The following is a 19,574-nucleotide window of genomic DNA, read 5'->3' as shown; positions in this document are numbered from 1 at the left end:
TCTAGTCCCACTCTTCCTCATCCCAGTACTTAACTATGAGGCAAGGAGTCTCGTACGCAAGCACTGGAACAAGGAAAAGGGATGTGATGGTAATTCTGGGCCGAGAAGCTGATTTTGGGTGTTGGGGCAGGGGGTGAGAGTGAGAGGGGATGACTGGGGTGCTGGGGTGTTACGGGGATTGTGCGATAAATTGTAATGGTCATCCATGTCCAGCCTAAGCAGGCATGCTATGTGGTATTAGTGGCTAGAGAGGCATTTTGGTGCAGTCAGTCTATTCATTTCTAAGTTTGGCTTGACTTTTTTTTAACTGGGCATCTCTGATAAAGCAGTTCTGCTAAGTGTAATTACCTGGCTAGACTGGCATTTGGGTGCTGCCAGTCTAGCCGTTTCTTACTGCAGAATTGTATATATTTCTTGGCAACGTGCTCGCCTTGGAAGCAAGATGACATGGAGCACCACAGGTTCGATCCCCGGGTCTGCGCTTAGAATCCTCTGGGTATTAAGCGCGTTATGAATAACCTATCATATCATATAATTATTGCTTCGACTGGCATTTTGGTGCAACCAGTCTAGGTAAGTCTAAACGTGTATAGACTGGTCTACATTGTGCAGCCAGTTGGACATGTTTTCATTGTGGCATGGCATTTTTAATAGCAAAGCATTATATTAATTAAAGCATTAATGTTCCTGTGCACTGTTGGTGACTTGCATGTATTGGATTTTTGGATTGGTGTTACCCTAAAAAACAATTGCAAACGCTCTGGCCTTTTAGCCACTTTTTCTCAGAAAGTGTGCTGTATAATGCATCATTAAAACACATTTATATCTTCCTCCTAGTGTTGTGTGTGGCAAATCCCTGCAGCAGCACATTCATGTTTATTGTGCAAGCGTGGTTATCTAGGCCGGCCCAGAGTGTGGAGCGACCCATTATTGCATATGTTTTTGCATAAGTTATTGCATAAGCAACCCGTTATTTGTTGCAGAGTTGGGGGGGCCCTCAGCATGGCTTGCAGTGGGGGCCCAAATGTTGTGTTACTCCACTGTTACGCAAGTATGATCCTTAGTAAATTGCTCTGTGAGTTCCCTTCTTCTCATGGAGTGGGTCCCAGACACCTCTTCTTTATGTCCGGGTACTTGGGGCCCTCTTCTCCCAAGTACCACCACGAGGAAGATGACTTGTGTTGTTCTCACATAGTGGTGGGTCCCAGTCCTTTAATCTTTGCCTTCAGATACTTGGGGCCCTTTCCTCCCAAGAACCACCACGAGGAAGAGGACTCATGTTGCTTTTGTCTGGTGGGTCCCATACCCATAAATTTATCTTGTTGCGGTACAGACCTGGTTCACTTTCCTGCCAAGAACTGTGACTATGAAAATGCTGACGGCACCTTCTTAGTCTCCCACCAGCCAGTCTGAGTGCTCTCCCTACCTCTATGGGAGTCTTGCAGTGGTCTCTGGTCCACCCAGGAACACCGCAGTCTCAATGTTTCTCTAGGCAGCATGGTCTTCCCTTCATGCGCTTCACAGGCTTCAGGAACACCGGGAGCTTCTCTCTGCTAGCCCGCCTTCTGGTCCTTCCACTCTGGACTGACCCTGGTCCTTCCAGCTCTCCTCTTGGAATTCTGGTCTGCTTCCTTCCACCTTCCTGCACTATACTGGCTCCTGCAGCTCCTCCAGTGAGGACTACACAACTGCCTCCTGAGTCTCTCTTCCTTTTCTACTCTACATTGACCAATGAGCAACTGGCAATAACTAGACTGCTCATTAAGGTTCCTAGGATTACTCCTCATGGCTCTGCACCTCCGCCCTGTCTCTGTACTTTTTATCTGCATGTTCCCCTGAGAGTCAATGGAGTTTTTCTTCATCTTAGTACTTCTACCCTTGATCTCCCTTGTGTAAGATGTACACTTCATTGTCCCAGTACTGTTAATACTATGGGTGTGAGACATGTACATGGGGAGATAGAGTAAAGGAGGGTTAGGTGAAGGGAACCAGGTGTTATACCACGTTCTCCTCTGATAGTCATCCCTAGTCCCATAAGGGGGATCCCTCCTCATGAGATCCTCCCACTGAGTACCACCACCAGGGAGACTATCAGGTAGCAACCTCACCTCCCTGGCCACATGGGAAAGGGCTCCCTCTAGGGTAGAAGGGACAGCATCTGAGGATTAATCACACCTGCCATAGCTGGGCCCTGCTCACAGACACTTTCATGATATCAAATTCCTGTTGCTGTATAATTGTGTGGCCTTAGCGGCCACCATGCCAAAAACAGGCATGCCTTATTTTGACAGTTTTATGTGGCAACAGGCTAACTTAGGTTACACAATAATAATTTTAATCAGAAATGGAGTCGGTTAAAAGCCACATCTGCCTGCAGGAACTTTTTGTTCCAGCAGCTGTCAAGAATGAACATGTGACCTCTGAAGCTGCCCTGTGCCAAAGCAGGGCTAGTGCTGTAGGGTATCAGGAGGCTGGTACAGCAGAAGGCATATGTATGAATTATGCTCCGGAATGGAGCTTTATGAAATGGGGTTTGATTAGTAGACCTCGCTTTGAGAAACAGAATTACCCCCATCTCATTATGTAAATAAAATCCAAAAAGCTTGGGCAATCCCAAACTTCCCAGATGGCATTCTGTCAAAGAGTGGACCAAATCCTATGGTCTTATCAGGTGCACTGACCAGTTAGCTTTTTATACAAAACCAGGATAACAGTAAAGGCTTTTATTGTTGCAACAACCCTAGCAGAAGTAGAACATGGCATTGAGAAAAATATTGCGTAGCAGTGCACTGCAAACCAGAAATTGTTTGACATTAGGCTTTTTTTTTCTTTGGTTTGTGAATACTTTGGATATAAGCCACACCATATTTTGGTAATTCTGCCATGTTTACCGTTCTTGGGCATGGTTGGAAGGAGTGAAAGCATGACTGGGCGGTCCTGATGTGAACACATTTCCAATTGTTATCCTATATGGTACTGCAGTGGTCTGGAGCTCTGCTGTATCACATGCATCTCCATCCCCCAAACAGGGATGGAGATGCACTTTTCCAAATTAGATTTTTTAAATAAATGATAAACAAGGCATTTTTGTTTAATGAAACAGGGCACTAAGTATTCGTGAAAATCTAAAGGTTTACAGCGGGCTGGGCCTGTAAGTTCAGAATTATGAAGTGACCTGCAGATTTCCAAATGCATATGGAAGCCTGGCGATGCGTGCCAACGTCAACAAGCTATAAAGCATTGAGCCAACTTGACCATTCATAATGAAACATGCTTTTGTTCTGACACTTTGACACACTTCCTTTTCACACCCTTGCAACCAACCTCCTCTTTCATATTTGTACATCCCCCTTCTATGTTATCTGTTTCTTGTTTTTTTTTTACCATCAGCAAAAGATGTGGGAGGAAAAGACCACAGACTTCCCATACCTGGACTCCAGTTCTCGTGGATGTTCAACCTACAGCGCGTTGCGACCATACTAATGGTGAAAGGTGCTATACACCGTCGGGCACACATTTGGGCTCTTATGAAGCCCCCCTGGGACTGCGAGCAAACGTTGATTTGTCTCTTGGATTACTGATAGCAAGTCTCCTAATGAAACTTCCCATAATCCACTCGAGTACCAAAGGCACTCCAGCTGATGCCATTTTCTGTGATGTCACTGTGATGCCAAAACACATGAAGAATATAGGAGACCTAGTACATCTTTTGCTGCACAGGGCCTCGCAAGTTCTAGAAGCAGCCCTGTTTTAAGGGGTGAAAAGGTGGTATCCCCACAATGGACCCACCAGCATATTTTCGTTCCACAAGTGAAGGGATGTGCTTGTACACCCCTTCACATAAAGAAAAAATGCTGCATACTGGATGGGTTTTAATATTTGTACTCCTCAATTTGTCTATAGGTAAACATTTGTAGAAGGTTGATAAGAGTTCCAGCTCATAATCATGCTGTATTTAGTAGAGTTGGTATTCCAAGGATATAGAATGAGGCAATTACTTGAGAACCTGTAATTTAGCAGATGTTAGAAACACGAATCATCTCCAATACCACCTGCTTTTAATGGCACTGCTTACTGTTAATGAAGTCAATTAGGGCCTTCATTTCCGGGTCCAAGTTGGAATGGGAGCGCAAAGGAAACAGATTCTTGATATCAGTATCAAAGTCCATGCATCATGTGATGTACAAATTCAAAGGAAATGTAGTAAGAGGCCCAGGAAGTTGTTGACCGCTTTGACAGTGAAAGAAATGTAATGTTATACTTAAGCAATATGACTCAGTAATGCCACCGCCGCGAGGGGCATATTGCTATTAGAATACCGGCCGCAAGATCTGCGTGACCAGGGCACTAAAAGCAGTTTTTTCTGTCCCGAAACGCTGCAGCATTTCAGGACAGAAAAAAACAACAAAACATACAACCAAGAAAATGGCCGCCGGGAAAGGCAAAACAGAGTTCGTTTTACCTTCCCGTGGCGACCATTGGGAGCAGATGCGCTGGGAACAGAAGTGTTCCCTGTGCATCCGCTCCCGAAAGACGACAGAGAAGGTAAGGGGGATTGGGGGTTGGGGGAGGGAAAAGAAAAAAAAGGACGCACCAGAATCCCCGGCAGGGGACGATGGGATGGCCCCGCTTCGAGCCTCCACACGGCTGGAGGCTGCCACACCGCCCGCCGTGGACAAAGGAGGCAGAAGGTAAGTGGGGTGGGGAGGGCAGGGAGGTGGGAGGAAAGGGGAAGAAGAAAAAGAAAAAAAAAACCTTACCTGAGTCCCCGGCGGGGGGCGAAGGCAGCTTCTCAGCCGTGGGGAGGCTCGGAGTAGGGATGGCCCCACTTCGAGCCTCCTCATTGGTTGAGGGCTGCCACGCCACCGCCTTGGACAAGGTGGCTGGAATCCCGGTCGAGAATCGAAGGATACTCGGCTGGGTAATGACCTGGCGAGAGCCAATCAGTATGTGTGTTGCATTCTGCTTGACTCTCGCCGGGTACTAATATGCAGTATTTGTAAAGATCTACATCCACTGTGAACGTAGACTCCAAGTGCTGACGGCTGTGGGACAGTTGCAGAGTGTTGTCTTATAGTTGTGGGTTTTACTACTTGGAGAGGCCGTTGGGCTCTGTGTTGTGTTTTTGCGACCTTCCCCAACCTATATAGGTGTGGCAAAATCCTAGCCTATACAGAAAATGTACAAGGGTGAGACACAGGTTTCATTGTGTTATGCCCAATCATGTAGCACAGCTTATTTGAGAGAAGTCTCAGTTATAAAGGTAAACAGACAAAAAAAGGAAAAGGGGCTCCTTCAGCTTTGGAAGCATGGGCCGAGGGCAGGCCACACTCTGGGAAGCAGGCCAGAAGCTTCAAAATACCAACAACGCAGTAAATACTAAAAGGAATGTCCATCTAAGCCTCTACAAAAATAGCAGTCTTCATTTCTAAAATCGAATAGTATAACTAAAAACAGCAATATTCTCCCTGTTCAAAGGAAAACACAAAGAAAATACAAATTGAATATGTACCTGAAGACAGGATGATTAGCAAGAAATGAATGACAGCAGTGAACTCAAAAAGAGGAAATAGTTAGAAAATAAAAACACAAAAATAGACTTTTTACATGTTCTTTGGTAGGGAATGGGGACCTAACCAGTCTCTAGGGCCAAGGTAAGACTGGGTGGGTAGGGGACCTAGGATGCCTAGAAATGACCCCTAGTCCACAAGGTCAATATATGAATCTCCTCTTGGTGGATCTAATACATTAAACCAGTCTTCTTTGTGTTTTCCATTGATTCAAGCTCTTGCTCGACAGTTTTGATGTGTATCAATGGTACTAGGTTACGGTGGTGTATTCCTTTGGACAAACAGATCAATGACTCAACTTTGTTCGGGTACTGCAACAGTGTCTTTGAATCCATCGATGGCTTGATCATGCAAAGCTATCGTTTGGTCTGAGTGTTTTGAGGTTGGAGAGTGGACTCTACGGGCTTGGTCACATCAGTGAGAGCGTATCATGACTGATAGAGGCCATTTATGGGCAGAGGGACATCTCCTATACCCTCAAGAGTATTTCAAGGGTATTTAGGCTAGGTCCGGAGTGATTGAGCACCCTGGGAGGGGCACACTCCACACACACCCTCATCATTTCAGTCCTCACTACCTTCCAGGGGGTTTCAAGCAGTCGTCAGCTTTAAAAAACGTTTTCCTTGGTCAAAGCAGTCCGTAAAAGAAGACACAAACTACGATTCCCCGGGGACCATCTGCCAAGTGTAGTTCTAGCAGGTGTTCCCTCAAGATTTCAAACTCTTGTGGGAACACCAAACTCTCGGGAGCCATTTTGGAATTTAGGCCTATAAACAGCCACACCCAAGAGAGCATGTGCTTGGTGTTAGCTGTAAACTTGCGTGACATTTTACCTGCTGCTGCTCACAGTTTTTGCCGACTGACTTGCTTTGCTTTGCTTTGACTCTGAACTTCTTGCTTGCTCCTCTGACCTGAAAGGAAGAGAAAATAACAAGCTAACTAAAACCTCATGGTTCTCTACTGAGCTTCTTTCACTAAATTGTTCGATCAGCATCATTAGTTTATTGTGAGACTCTGTGGCTTCATGTTTGCATCCATGCAGGTGTGCACTAGGGACCAAAAGAGGCCCTGGAAATCATTTTCAAAGTGGCCCCAAATTACACATTTTCAGCAAGTACGACCCTTTTCCTATGAGAAAATGTAGAAATAAAATAGATTACCACAAAATAGAGGTCCAGGGTGCAGAGGCCTATCGGGAGATCTCCGGAGTTCCATATAGGCCAGTCCACCCCTGCATCCATGATTTAACTACAGCACAAACTTCCATTAGATGACTAAATATTCACCAGTGTGAACCATAAACGAACTGCGGCTGGACCACCTGAGTGTAGTAACTCATTCCCAAGTACCTTGCATGAGCCAAAACAGTGAAATAAAGTCAACTGAATATAAATGCAGTTAAACGGTTGCCAGACATTTGGTCGAAAAAAATTGGTCGACCAGACAAATGGTCGAACCAATTTGGTCGAAAACCAAATGGTCGATTTTTTTATTTTTTTTATTTTAACCCTTTTTTTTATTTTTTTGGGGGGGTCCCCCCAACCCCCTTTTTTTCTCTAAAAACCCCTTTTTTTACTAAACGAAAACCCGAAAAATAAATATATAAATAAAACAAAAAATTCGACCATTTGGTTTTCGACCAAATTGCGTCGACCAAATTGCAGTCGACCAGTTTTTTTTCGACCAATTGACTGGACACCGGTGAGGTTGCCAGACATTTGGTCGAAAAAAATTGGCCGACCAGACAAATGGTCGAACCAATTTGGTCGAAAACCAAATGGTCGAATTTTTTTATTTTTTTATTTTAACCCTTTTTTTTTGCCTATCAGCTGAACTAGTTTTGCTTGGAACGCTCTCTTCATTTCAAGATTGGGAGTTAGAGAGGGTATCCTAGGGGGAAGAAGGCCTAAAAGAGTGGCACTCAGATTCAGCATGGGGAAAGGCACAACATAACCCCCCTCCTTTGGAAAACTATGTGAAGCATGCTGTGGTTTAGTGTCATCCAGGGCAGTCCTACTTGGGTGTCAGGTGTGTCATCTGCTGTGCCCAATCCTCAACCTAGAATCACTGCGTCTCTTGGGAAAATGAGGTTCTGACATGGCAAGGTGTTTCATAATGTGCCAAGCACTTGTCGTATCAGCCAACGATGGCATAGCAAACCATGGAGAAGTTAGTCTGGGTATTAAGGGAATTAAGGGAGTAAATGTAGGCAAACTGAGCATAGACCAATGCGTTACGACCCTTTTCCTATGAGAAAATGTAGAAATAAAATAGATTACCACAAAATAGAGGTCCAGGGTGCAGAGGCCTACCGGGAGATCTCCGGAGTTCCATATAGGCCAGTCCACCCCTGCATCCATGATTTAACTACAGCACAAACTTCCATTAGATGACTAAATATTCACCAGTGTGAACCATGAACGAACTGCGGCTGGACCACCTGAGTGTAGTAACTCATTCCCAAGTACCTTGCATGAGCCAAAACAGTGAAATAAAGTCAACTGAATATAAATGCAGTTAAACTGAGGTTCTGACATGGCAAGGTGTTTCATAATGTGCCAAGCACTTGTCGTATCAGCCAACGATGGCACAGCAAACCATGGAGAAGTTAGTCTGGGTATTAAGGGAATTAAGGGAGTAAATGTAAGCAAACTGAGCATAGACCAATGCGTTACGACAGGATTCGATTACTGCATGAGAGACCACTAAAGATAAAGATAAAGGGGTCAGAGGGAATGCACTTCCGCCTAGACTTCCTATGGCTACCACAGCTAGTCCTATAGGCAAGGGGGCAGGGACATCAGATACAGCTCCAGCTCATAATCTTCAAGCTGCCACCCCCGTGAGAGTCCTGTTAGCCCCCAAATGATTCTTTGAAGATTCCACAAAGTATGCAGTTGTTAACAACCAGTCCCTGCTGCACATTCCATGCTGTCCTCAAGCCTTTTCTAATACTAGTGCTAAAGTGGTGTTTGTAATGTCTTAACTAGGGGGAACGCAGCTAACTGGTTAATTCCTCTGGTGGTAAAGAATGACCTCTTATTACACAACTATCCAAGGTTTGAGGGAGAATTAGAGAAGCTGTTCACTCGAACGTTCTTTGCCCAAGCCCTGGACAATGAACTTCGGATGCTTAGATAGTGTGGTCAGGACTTAATTTCATACATAACCATCTGTAATCGTCTCATTGAAGAAACAAATTGACCTGAAGAGAAAAGGACCTCCTTGTTCTATCGACGACACAGGGAGGAGCTGAAGGATGTTTGACACAAGTGATTAAGCCTGCTGTCATGTGTGTGGTTCAATTGGATCACAGGTTACCAGAGAGAAATGTAGATAGATACAGGGATGGCTGATTTCCACTAGTGGTTAAGCCTAGGATAGATACACCACCAATTAAAGCACAAGAAGTACCGGAGCCCATGCAGATCGTGGGTTTGGAGACCCATTGGCAAGGGGGAACGAAAGAGGTGCCGCCTAAAGCAGTTATGTTTATATTGTGAGGCTTCAGGGTACTTTTTACATGAATGCCCCTCCCGACTCAAGCTCCCACAAAAGACTATAGGAGCCGTGGAAACCCACCTTAGTGATAAACCTACTCAGATGAAAAACTAGACTGCTCGACAGAACCAGAAGTGTGACTGCTGAGCGTCTGTCCAATACAGGCCTTGGCTGCCAAACCATGGAGAGTTTACTTACATCTCACAGTTATTCTAAGTCCACAGACCAAAAATGGACATATGGTGGCCGCTCAGGCCTTTATTGACTGCAGACCCACAGGGAATTATTTAGACATAGGCTATGCCTCTTAACTTCAGGTGCCCATGCTAGAAAAGTCCCACATTGAAAATGTGAGAGCTGTACATGGGTCTGAACTAACCTGCAAGCTGTCATACAACAGACCTGCCCTTATGAAAGGTCTTGGGGGACATACAGAAGAAGAAATAATGTTTAACTTAATGGACACTCCTTAATTCAGGGCAATTTTAGTAATGCCTTGACTTTGGGCATAATCCGGTGATAGACTGGGTGAAACGGACATTAGAATTTAGTTCAGATCCCAGGGTTGATGTGATTGTGGTTGTGGGGGTGCGACCACTAGTCTATCAGGATTTTCAAGGTGTTTTCAGAAAAGAGATGGCAACTACACTTCCACACAACTGATCATCTGATTGCCAAATGGACTTAATACCAGGTGCCCCCATACCATGTATTAGGATACCTTCACTCACAGAACCAGAAAACAAACACCTTAAGAAATACCTGGATCAATATCTAGCAAATGGGTGCATCCGGCCCTCGAATTCTCCTGCAGTCTCGCCCGTTGTTGTACTCTCAAAGAAAGAGAATAACCTTTGGAGAACAGGCCTCCATTACCAATAATTCCAGTATTGCAGACAAAGCAGAGGAGGCTCAGATATATACCAACGTAAATCTAATGCCTATCACCCTGCTAGAGTTGGTCGAGGTAATGAATAGGAGACAACCTTCCGGACAAGTGATACTTTTTGGGCTTTACTACGCCCCACCAGATTTTAATACTTCATGAATGCGGTGTTGAGAAAAGACAAGATTTCTGTGCGGTATTATACATAGAGGAAATTCTAATCTACTCTAGATCGTACATGAACATTTTAGAGCACGCCTCCAAGAACTCTGTCACAACCACCTCTTTGCAAAACTGAAAAAATTATCCTTCCATGTGACCCGAGTGGAGTTCTTTGCTTTTTGATTTACCCCCAGATGGACAGAAAAAAGTTTGAAGTGCTGAAATCATATCAATAGCTCTCATTGGTAAAGGACATTCAAAGGTTCTTCGAATTTGCAGACTTCTACTAGCGATTCATCAAAGGCTTCTATGAAGTGGCACATCCAATAACGAGTCTTTTGAAAAAAGGGAAAACATTTGTTTGGGGACCTGAAGCTGAACAAGCCTTTTGTGAGCTAAAGAGACGGTTTACCACTGCCCCAGTTTTGGCTCTCCGAAACCCTGCATTTTTGCATCTGTTGGAAACTGATGCTTCCAGTGTCGCCATGGGGGACAATCTCTCGTAAAAGGATTCCAAGTCCAACCAAGACCATCCGGAGGCTCCTAGCAGAAGAAAATTACTCTATATCTGACTGGAAACATTTGACCATTAACTAAGATTTCAGTGAATGGGCCCACTATCTCCTGGGGGGCACGACATGTAGTAGCCATTTTCACTGACCATCCAAACCCTCAGTTCTTGAAATCATAATCACTAACTAGCCGGGAGTGAATAAAGGAAAGGCAGATGCTTGAACACATTTGGGCTAAAATGTACAAGAAACCGAGAAATCCACACCACTCCAAAGGCTTTCACCAGACTGTTTTGCTGGAGCTAACTTTGAGTTTGGACGAATGCCCCAAGATATTAGGGACCATTTTAGTCTCAGACCTTGGCTGCCTGGACACTAGAACAACCTTCCCACCTTGGAATTACAGAGATTTCCCCTAAAGCAAAAACATGACTCCATACTAGCAAATCATCCAGGAATGACTGTTTGGGTTGCACACCATGGTACAAGATGGCAAGACCTATGTCAAAACGTGTATTGTGGCCATCAGAACAAAATGTTCAAATCTCCTTCAGCTTGGCCATTACAATGAGCCGCTGCCAGTACCTCTGAGACCCTGGCACACATAGGACATGGACTTCATCGTAGGGCCCCCCAGATGCAAGGGGAACAATAATATTTTAGTGGTTGTGGACCAGTTGGTGAAGATGTCTCATTGCATTGCTTTAAATGCCTTTCCCTGTCCTGGTCCAACAAGGAGTTAAGCTTACATGGCTTGCCAGCGATAATAATCATTGATTTAGGAACACAATTTGTATCTAGGTTCTGGGGAGCATTTTGTGATCAAGTAGGAGTTGAGATCCATTTGCCACTAGTAGTCATACTCAAACTGACAGACAAACTGAGGGCACACATCAATATTTACGTTGCATGATAACTCAAGAAGGAAAAGACTTGCTTGAATTTCTGTGGGCAGCTGAATTTGCATACAGCAATGCAACACATTCATCATTTGGATTTTGCAATTCTAATGTCTCGTTGGCACCAACCTGTCATGCTCCGGCTTAGAATACCCAGATAAAAACAACTGGTTTCTGCTCAGGATCATCATGTTCAATTTTGTGAAATGTTATTGATGGCCAAGGCCCACCTGACTCACGCCAGTCAAGTACAAACTGTACACAGATAGACACCATAGGAGGGCCCCAAGTACCAAGTGGAAGAGAAGGTTTGGCCGACCACAAAAAATGTATGCCAAAGTAGGAACAGCCACTATATGGCTAGCTTTACCAAATAACTTGGAGGGGCCCCCAGTATTTCACATTTCACACCTTCACCTTGAACATCCTGAACTTCAACCAGCAGAATCTCCACCACTATCATCTGAGGTAAACGGGGTTGTAGAGCATGAAATATGTAAGATGCTAGATTCAAAGAAGAGCAAGTGGAGACTGTGCTATCTAGTAGACTTGAAGAGCTACAGGCTGGAGAACTGGTCATGGGAACCAGAAGAACATGTAAATGCCCCGAGGTTGGCTGCACAATTCCATTGTCAGTGGGCCTCATTACGACCCAGGCGGTAAGTTACCGCCTGGGCCGTGACTTTACCACCATGGCGTAAACTACGTTTACGCCATGGTGGTTGGCGGACTTACCGCCCCATTCCGAGGTCGGCGGGGCGGTAAGTCCCCAATCCCTATTTACCCTTCCCCATTCCCATTTTTGCCCATAGGGCATAATGGGAGTGGGGAAGGCGTTAATTACGCCACCGTAAATTACGGTGGCGTAATTAACTCCATGGTCCCTTAGTGCCATGGATTTTAACACCTGCTAAAAGCAGGTGTTAAAAGCGCCATGGCGCTAAGGGACCTCGTAGTTGGCGGTAAGGGGTCGGCGCAGCTAACGCTGGCGTAAACCCCTTACCGCCAGGGTCGTAATGAGGCCCAGTATCCGCAAAAGCCTCAGGGAGGGAGAGGGTCCATGGGGGGTAGCCTGTCAGGATGTCTCCTTTACCCTCCACAGTCATACGCCAAGATTCAGAGTTATTAGAAACCTTGGGAGGGGCACACTCCACACAGACCATCATTTCAACCCTCTCATCCAAGGAGTTCTCAGTTTTTAAAAAACTGCTCCTTTGTCAAGGCAGCCCACCAAATAAGAGAAAAACTAGGAATCCAATGCAACCATCTGCCACGGGTAGTTTCAGCAGGTGTTACCGGGAGATTGTAAAAACTCGTGGAGGAACACCAAAATCTTCAGGGATATTTTGGAATTTAGGTCTGTAAAAGGCCACGCACCCGAGAGCCGGTGCTTCATGTTAGCTCCAATGTTGAGTGACATCTTACCTTTTACTGCTTGTGGTCTTTGACAGACGGCTTCCTTGGCTTTGCCTCCAATTCCGAGTTATTGGATGATCCTCCAGTCTAAAAGGAAGAGACAATAGCAAGCTAAGTGAAAGCTCAGGCTTCTATACTGAACTTCTTTGACAAATGTGTTCAATCACCATTAGCCAGTTGTGTGACTTTGCAACTGCATGCTTATATTCATAATTTAACTACATCACAAACTGCCCTCACACAATTAACCTTTAACCAGTGTGAACCCTGAACGAACTGTGGCTGGACCGCTTGCATGCCATACAGACTGAAATAACTCAACCCAAAATACTGGGCAGGGACCAAAAGAGTGAAGCAAGTCAGTTGGATATACACACTGTTAAATGACTAAAGAAATGTGCTTATCTGACCTTGGGGGTGGTGTTCTGCGAGGGGATCATCTGAGAGGAAAAAAGGCTCAGGAAGTGAGTGGATTCCATGGGATGAGACGCAGTATTTGTCTTCCTCTAGAGAGGGTGATGGTGTAATGTAAAGGTATGTAATGGCTTGTTGTAAAAACCAGACTGCTGTGTCAGAGAATCCACAAATAACCAGGGGTAAAAACTCATGAAACCCTAGACCCTAAACGAAATAAAAGAGCTGTTAAAAGGCCAGAGACTTTTAGAACTAAAGACCTCTGTTACACCCAAAGGTATAGTGAAAGGAAATTCATAGAGAAGAACCACTAAAAAGAGTGGACGTTCCCTTTTCAAGCAGGTTCAGCAACAGTCTTCATACTATTCCTATAACACATTATATCCAGAGCAATTTGGAATGTGAGAGTAAAACAACAGAAATAAGAAAACCTAACTTTATTGTTAGGGACTTCAAGTCCCATAATCCTCTAGGTACTTGGACAAGGAAGAGGGCTGAAGAGGTGCAGTACTATAGGAGTGGTCAGCTGATGAATGTAAATGACCCACACTTGAGGGAAGGTGAGAGGCTTAAAAAGCCCCCTCAGGTGGAGAACAAGGAGAGCAGCAGCCGGAGTGGCAGGAGAGGAGGAGCAAGCAATAGCCAGAAGCAGAATCAGTGTGGTGCATTCAGACAGTGCAAACTGCTGGAGGAGAGAGAAGACGCCGGGACCGTTGAGTGGCAGAAAGCAACTGTCGTTCCCGAGAGGGTCTGTGCCTCACAACGCCTGAATTTCAGAGGTCACCAGTGGCGGCTGCTATCATAGGGCGGCCGGGCGCCGCCCCCCCAGAAAAGAAGGAGAAAAGAAAGGAAGCTAAAAGAGATTCAATCTGAGAATTTCTCTGATTGAATCTCGTTTAGCTTGCATTTCCTTTGCCAACAGCGCGGGGGCGCTGTGGCAAGGCAACAATAACAAAGGGCCGGCCCGGCTGCTTTTATAGCGGGGCGCGTCCCATTTTACGTCTTCCTCTTTCAATAGTAGAGTGCGTGGAGCTCGTAGCTCCACGCACTCTACGTAAGCCCCTTTAATTAGAAGGCTGGCGGGGCGCTTCAGGGGTGGCCCCGCCAGTCTAAAATGTGCGTAAACAGCGCACTAGGGTCCGGGTCATCAATGAAATTCCCTCCCCTCCCCTGCATGGACACAGTAATGTCATTGGCTGTTTGCCAGCCAATGACAACCCTTGCATTGGCTGGCAAACAGCCATTGACATACGGTATCTTTGCATTGGTACGACGGCAGCATGTTGTTTGTGTTTCCCATGGCCCGGGGACATGGTCCACAGCCGGCCCAGTCAGCAATGCTGAAAGACGTGTAGGACAGGGCCTACGTCTTTCAGTGTTGCTGACTGCCGTCAACTCATTGGGGCATGGGGCCTTGTGTCTCACTCGAGTGAGTCTCCCGCGGGCCTTGGTGGTAGCGGGCCCGGGGCCACCTAGCCTGGACCTTTACCCTCGGTCCGTCCGTGGGCCAAGGCCCAAGGGCCTTGGCCCACGCGGACAGCAAGGCCCAGGCAGGCGTGCTGCTGCGCAGTGCGGACCACTGCCGCGTAGAATCTCGACTCCATCCAAAATGTGCCGTTTTATATTTTGTGCATTTTTCGATAAAAAATGCCGAAAATATAAAACGGCACAAGTAAGTCACCAGGGAGAGCCCTGGCAGCGTGAGGGAGAGGCCTGGCTGCCTGGAAGGGTGAGCAGAGGAGATAGAGCGCGAGCAGGGGAGAGTGGTAGCAGAGGAGAGATGGGCAGAGGAGATAGAGCGCGCGAGCAGGGGAGAGGGGCAGCAGAGGAGTGAGTGGCCATGCCTAGCACTACATTAAGCGGGACTCGCAGGGGTCGCAGGCCGCGGCTGGGACAAGGCCACCTTACTTTGCCCCCACAGTTTACCATTTACGTGAAAATGAATTATTCCCATTGTTAAATCCGTGGTCAAGAGACTTCTCAAAGGAACAGGAGGGAAACGCTGCCCTCTTTGTACACTTTACTGTACCTTATTTCGCAGCCGTGTGCCAGTGTTTGACATTGTATTTATTTATTTGTAATGCGCATAGACCAGGCAGAACAAACTGCATCTGGACGCAGGTTTTACGTGGATTGCATTAAAGCTTTATTAAAATATGCATGGTGGTATTAAGAAAATAAATTAGAGAAATGTATCAAGGCAACGCAGACTGATGGGGCCCAGGGGCCAAGACTGAAAGATTCCTGTCTCCTCAGCGCACAAAATGTGATGTTGGCCCAGCCAATATATATTAGTGAGCAGAATGGAGTTCCCGCTCCCACAAAGAGCCATTAGCCATACATTCGATTCTTTGCCTGATGGGCAGGCAGTGCAATGATTTCCACAGCAGGGAGATCAAGGATGTTTTTAGAAGATGAAAAATAAGTAAATGCAGCATTTTGTGCTGCCTGGAGATGCGAGAGCCGTCGCCGGGGTATTATTGAGAGTTCATTTCTTTTGCCATCCAACTATCGCCATTTTAATCATTCCTACGGATATCTGTGTAATAATTGATTGCATTACACTGATTCGGCCCCTTGTTCCCCTGGCTTTGTCATCAGCTTGCCAACAAGCAGCAGGGGCAGTGTTTGCATTATTTTCCTTGGACTAGACCTCGGCTGAGGGCAGCTGCTGCAAATTATATGATATGATATGGCATTTGTAACACACCTATACAGAAGTGCATAGAAGCCTGAGGATGCTCTTCAGCCTAGAGGATCAAGCCAAAAACAGCTTAACACTTGAAAGATTGGACAAATTGCTTTCCAATGCTCCGAGCCTCAGAAACCCATGACTCGCGCGAGTCACAACCGAAACAGCAGGGGCAACCAGTAACGGCTGCATGACAAACATATGTTTCCATCATTACTGACTATATAATGAATTTCTTTATGCATACACCATAGTACCAGCTATTCTCAAAACAAGCTGCTGTAAAATACACCATCACACTTGCACACGTAAGAATAGTGTACCACCATTAATGTGTAAAACCGAATGCTTTTTTCATATTTCGGTGGGTTTTTTGGACAGTAAATTGCACATTTTGTAGGCCATTTTTCCAAATATTTCGCGGGGGATAACCCCCACGCAACCCCCTTGGGGGGTGGGCTCGCGCGCTGCGCACGCTCGCTACTAGATTCGCCCTGGGAAATTTACGCCCCACCAGCTTTCAAACGCACCAGCCGCCACTGGAGGTCACGCAGCAGGAAGTCTTCGAGAGGGGAGCTTGACCTCTAGCGATCAAGTCTGCAGAGCCTGCACAGTGGGAATCGAAGACAAGGGACATGTTCCCTTCCTGGAAACAGTCACATGTGACTGGCGTGCACCTGCAGCCCTAGAGGTTTCTGGTGGCTGACGTGCACCAAACAACCTCCGGAGCAACGAGGTCTCCATTTCCCAATGGCTTAGGTGGCAGCAAACTCGAAGGAGAGGTTTACCCCAACGGGAGAAGCCAAACGAAGAAGAATCCTGCAAGCGGCGAGAGGAAGAAGAGAGCCTGCCTTACCCAGTGAGTTCACAGTCTCTGTGTGACCCTGGAGTGCTCCTTCCCCATCTGCGCATGCAAGGAAAGTGTCCAGTGAGTGGGAGACGTTTGCATGTGATTGTAAGTGACTAGAAATGCATTTTTGAAACTCACGCTAATAAAACCAAGCGAAAGCAGTACTCGTGAGCGAGTGAGGAAGCATTACAAAGTACTTTCTCTAAAAACCAGCAATACAGACATAAGCCAACAGACTGTAATATGATACATGTGAGTTTATGGAAACCCCAACATTATAACAGGATAATCTGGCAAAAAGGGAACAAGCATTGCCCAAGCCAAAAGAGAGCCAAAACCAGGCAATTACACAATAACAAATGTTGCCAATTGCAGAAAAGAGCCATTGACAGATTAATAGACAGTGGCAAGTGTTGCACATATGTTATCCAACCTGTGGTGACAGTTGGTGTGAACTCACTTTATCCAAATCAAAGGAAGGGAAGTAAAAGACTCTTTTCATATCAGTCATTGCTAACTTGTGTAGTGACGAAACAAGAGTGTCACAACTGCTGAGCCCTTCTGAGAAAGAGAGAGAGAGAGAGAGAGAGAGAGAGAGAGAGAGATCCAAAGGGGGAAGAGCATTATTGTCAGAAGCGTGTCACAGAGCACTAGAATAAGTCTTGCATTCCCTGGAGAGTTGTTGAAAGCTGTGAAGTTGCCATTTGTTGAACACATTGAAGTTGTTGTCAAACCTTCATCGGAAGTGGTTGTACATTGCTGTTTAGGCAGGGTAGTAAACCTGAACTGCAAACTATTAAAGAAGTGGTCCTGGCATAGAGTACACCAGGTGGAAGTTGAAGAAGTGCTTAAAAGGGGGGTGTTCACCAATGCCATCTATTTTGAATGTGAAGCTAAATGTTATTGTGGCAAATCATCTTAACTGAGGTATAATCTATGTTGGGTATGATGCTAAAGGTATACCAAAGTGAATGGGAACTATCTATTAACCAGATGAAGTTGTTAAAGGTGTACCAGACAGAGATCAGTTGACAAGTAATCAACTACTAAAGAGATTGTGACAAGTCATCCTGACCAAGATCATTATTGTGGCTATTTATCCATTCAAGGATTGTTCAAAGAATGAAAGAAACATTCTGTTTTCTGGGTTGATGTTCTCTGTTGACAAAGTGAAGTTGAACCAAGTGAAGTTGGAACTTTTGTTGACAAAGTGGAACCATACCAAACTGACTTTTGAACTTTATATAGACAAATTGAAGTGGAAACAGACTGTGGTTAAACATTATTGTCCCTTAGGATTTCCTTGTTTTCTTTTCCTGATCTGTGAAACAAAAACCGCGTCAAGACTCTACAAAACAAGACTGTGGTTATATTTCAAATAGAATTATTATTGTTTGTTGAGAACTGCTATAAATGTCCTTGTTTAATCTTTGAATGTACAAGTGTGAGGGACAGATATCTTTTATTATAGTGTTTTCTTCAGTTTCTTTTAGGCAGGGAAAACCTCATCAGGGTAGGGATAGTGAGGCGTTCATCCAACAAAATTTGCAAATAAAATGGAATTTGTTGAGACAACTTTACAAAGATGTCCGCCTCACATTTCTGACCCCTCACAGTAGGTAGTGGGATACAGAAATCTTGGACATCGACTGTGAAACAGACATAACTAATACAGGCCTAGTATCACTATATGAAATTTACTTTCCCACATATTTTCAGCTGGACATATGAGTGGAGCAGCGTGGCAGGAGTGAACTGGAGTCAGTCGCAGGGGGTGGGTGAGCGCCTTCACATTCCCCTGTGAAATTCCCTCCATCTTTTGCAGCAATTCCCAGTGTGCCTTGCTTGTGTTGCAGAAACTCGGCATGTTGCGAGTTCCCAAACCTTGGAAGGGATCTTCCCAGTCCCTGAGCTCCCATGCTGGTTCAGCTCCACCCGTTTGTTGCTTCTCCAAGAACAAATGACACTGTCTGGAATTAACTTCACTGGCCCATATCACCTACTGCTGAACAGGATCCTAAGATATGTTTAGGGTTAGCCCTACATTTAGATGTCTCCCCTTCACATGCAGGTAAAGGGTAACACTGTCACTTGGGTGCACGCATGACTTCCTGTGCCCGGCTGAAGTCACCTGGCATAAGCTCTGAAAGATGGGCTGCTCTCTCAACCTTATGTATTTTCCTCTGAGGACCAAATATGTGTAATAGTCAGGTTTAGTAAAATGTTCTGCTAAAACTAGTCTGGTTATAACACTGTAAATGTATCTGCACCGAGCATACAATATGTAAGTTGCTAGGGCACAACCAATGATTTTTTAAATTAAATCTAATTGCCGGTAGGTGGTTTTGGCCCTGGGAAAATGTACCAGATTAATGTTATACGTTTGCTGACCGTTAACGTTGGTACTGATAGGGTCAGAGCTGCAGACATTTGTACAATTTTAAGACAATGGGCCTCATTACAAGGATGGCGATAACCCCCTGGTGCTACCGGCGGGTTTCTGCCGTCCCCGTAACACTGAATCCGCTGCCTGATATCCTGGTGCCACCGGGACATTACAAGTCCCGGCGGCCCGGGATACAAGGCGACGGATTTTGTAAGTCCCCATTCTCATGGAGTCCTAGGACTCCATGGGAATGGGGACTTGGATGCACCAGAACCATTGCTAACAG

At 45.5% G+C, this 19,574-nt stretch overlaps 1 protein-coding gene across 1 annotated transcript in view; it reads right to left on the bottom strand.

The window, feature by feature from the left end:
• The window catches only part of LOC138515593 (uncharacterized), a 522,837-nt gene that overhangs the window by 422,455 nt on the left and 80,808 nt on the right, over positions 1 to 19,574 (bottom strand). The window contains exons 3-4 of the mRNA XM_069630332.1: positions 12,956 to 13,033; positions 6,404 to 6,481 (exon numbers count right to left, since the gene is read on the bottom strand). Coding sequence (XP_069486433.1) covers positions 6,404 to 6,481; positions 12,956 to 13,033 — 156 coding nt within the window. The remainder of the gene's footprint in view (positions 1 to 6,403; positions 6,482 to 12,955; positions 13,034 to 19,574) is intronic.

Source organism: Ambystoma mexicanum, chromosome 6q (assembly GCF_040938575.1).
Source record: "Ambystoma mexicanum isolate Mex_15411 chromosome 6q, UKY_AmexF1_1, whole genome shotgun sequence".
NCBI classification, from domain to species: domain Eukaryota; kingdom Metazoa; phylum Chordata; class Amphibia; order Caudata; family Ambystomatidae; genus Ambystoma; species Ambystoma mexicanum.
Note: the sequence above shows the minus strand (reverse complement) of the source record. Positions and strands in the feature narration are given on the sequence as shown.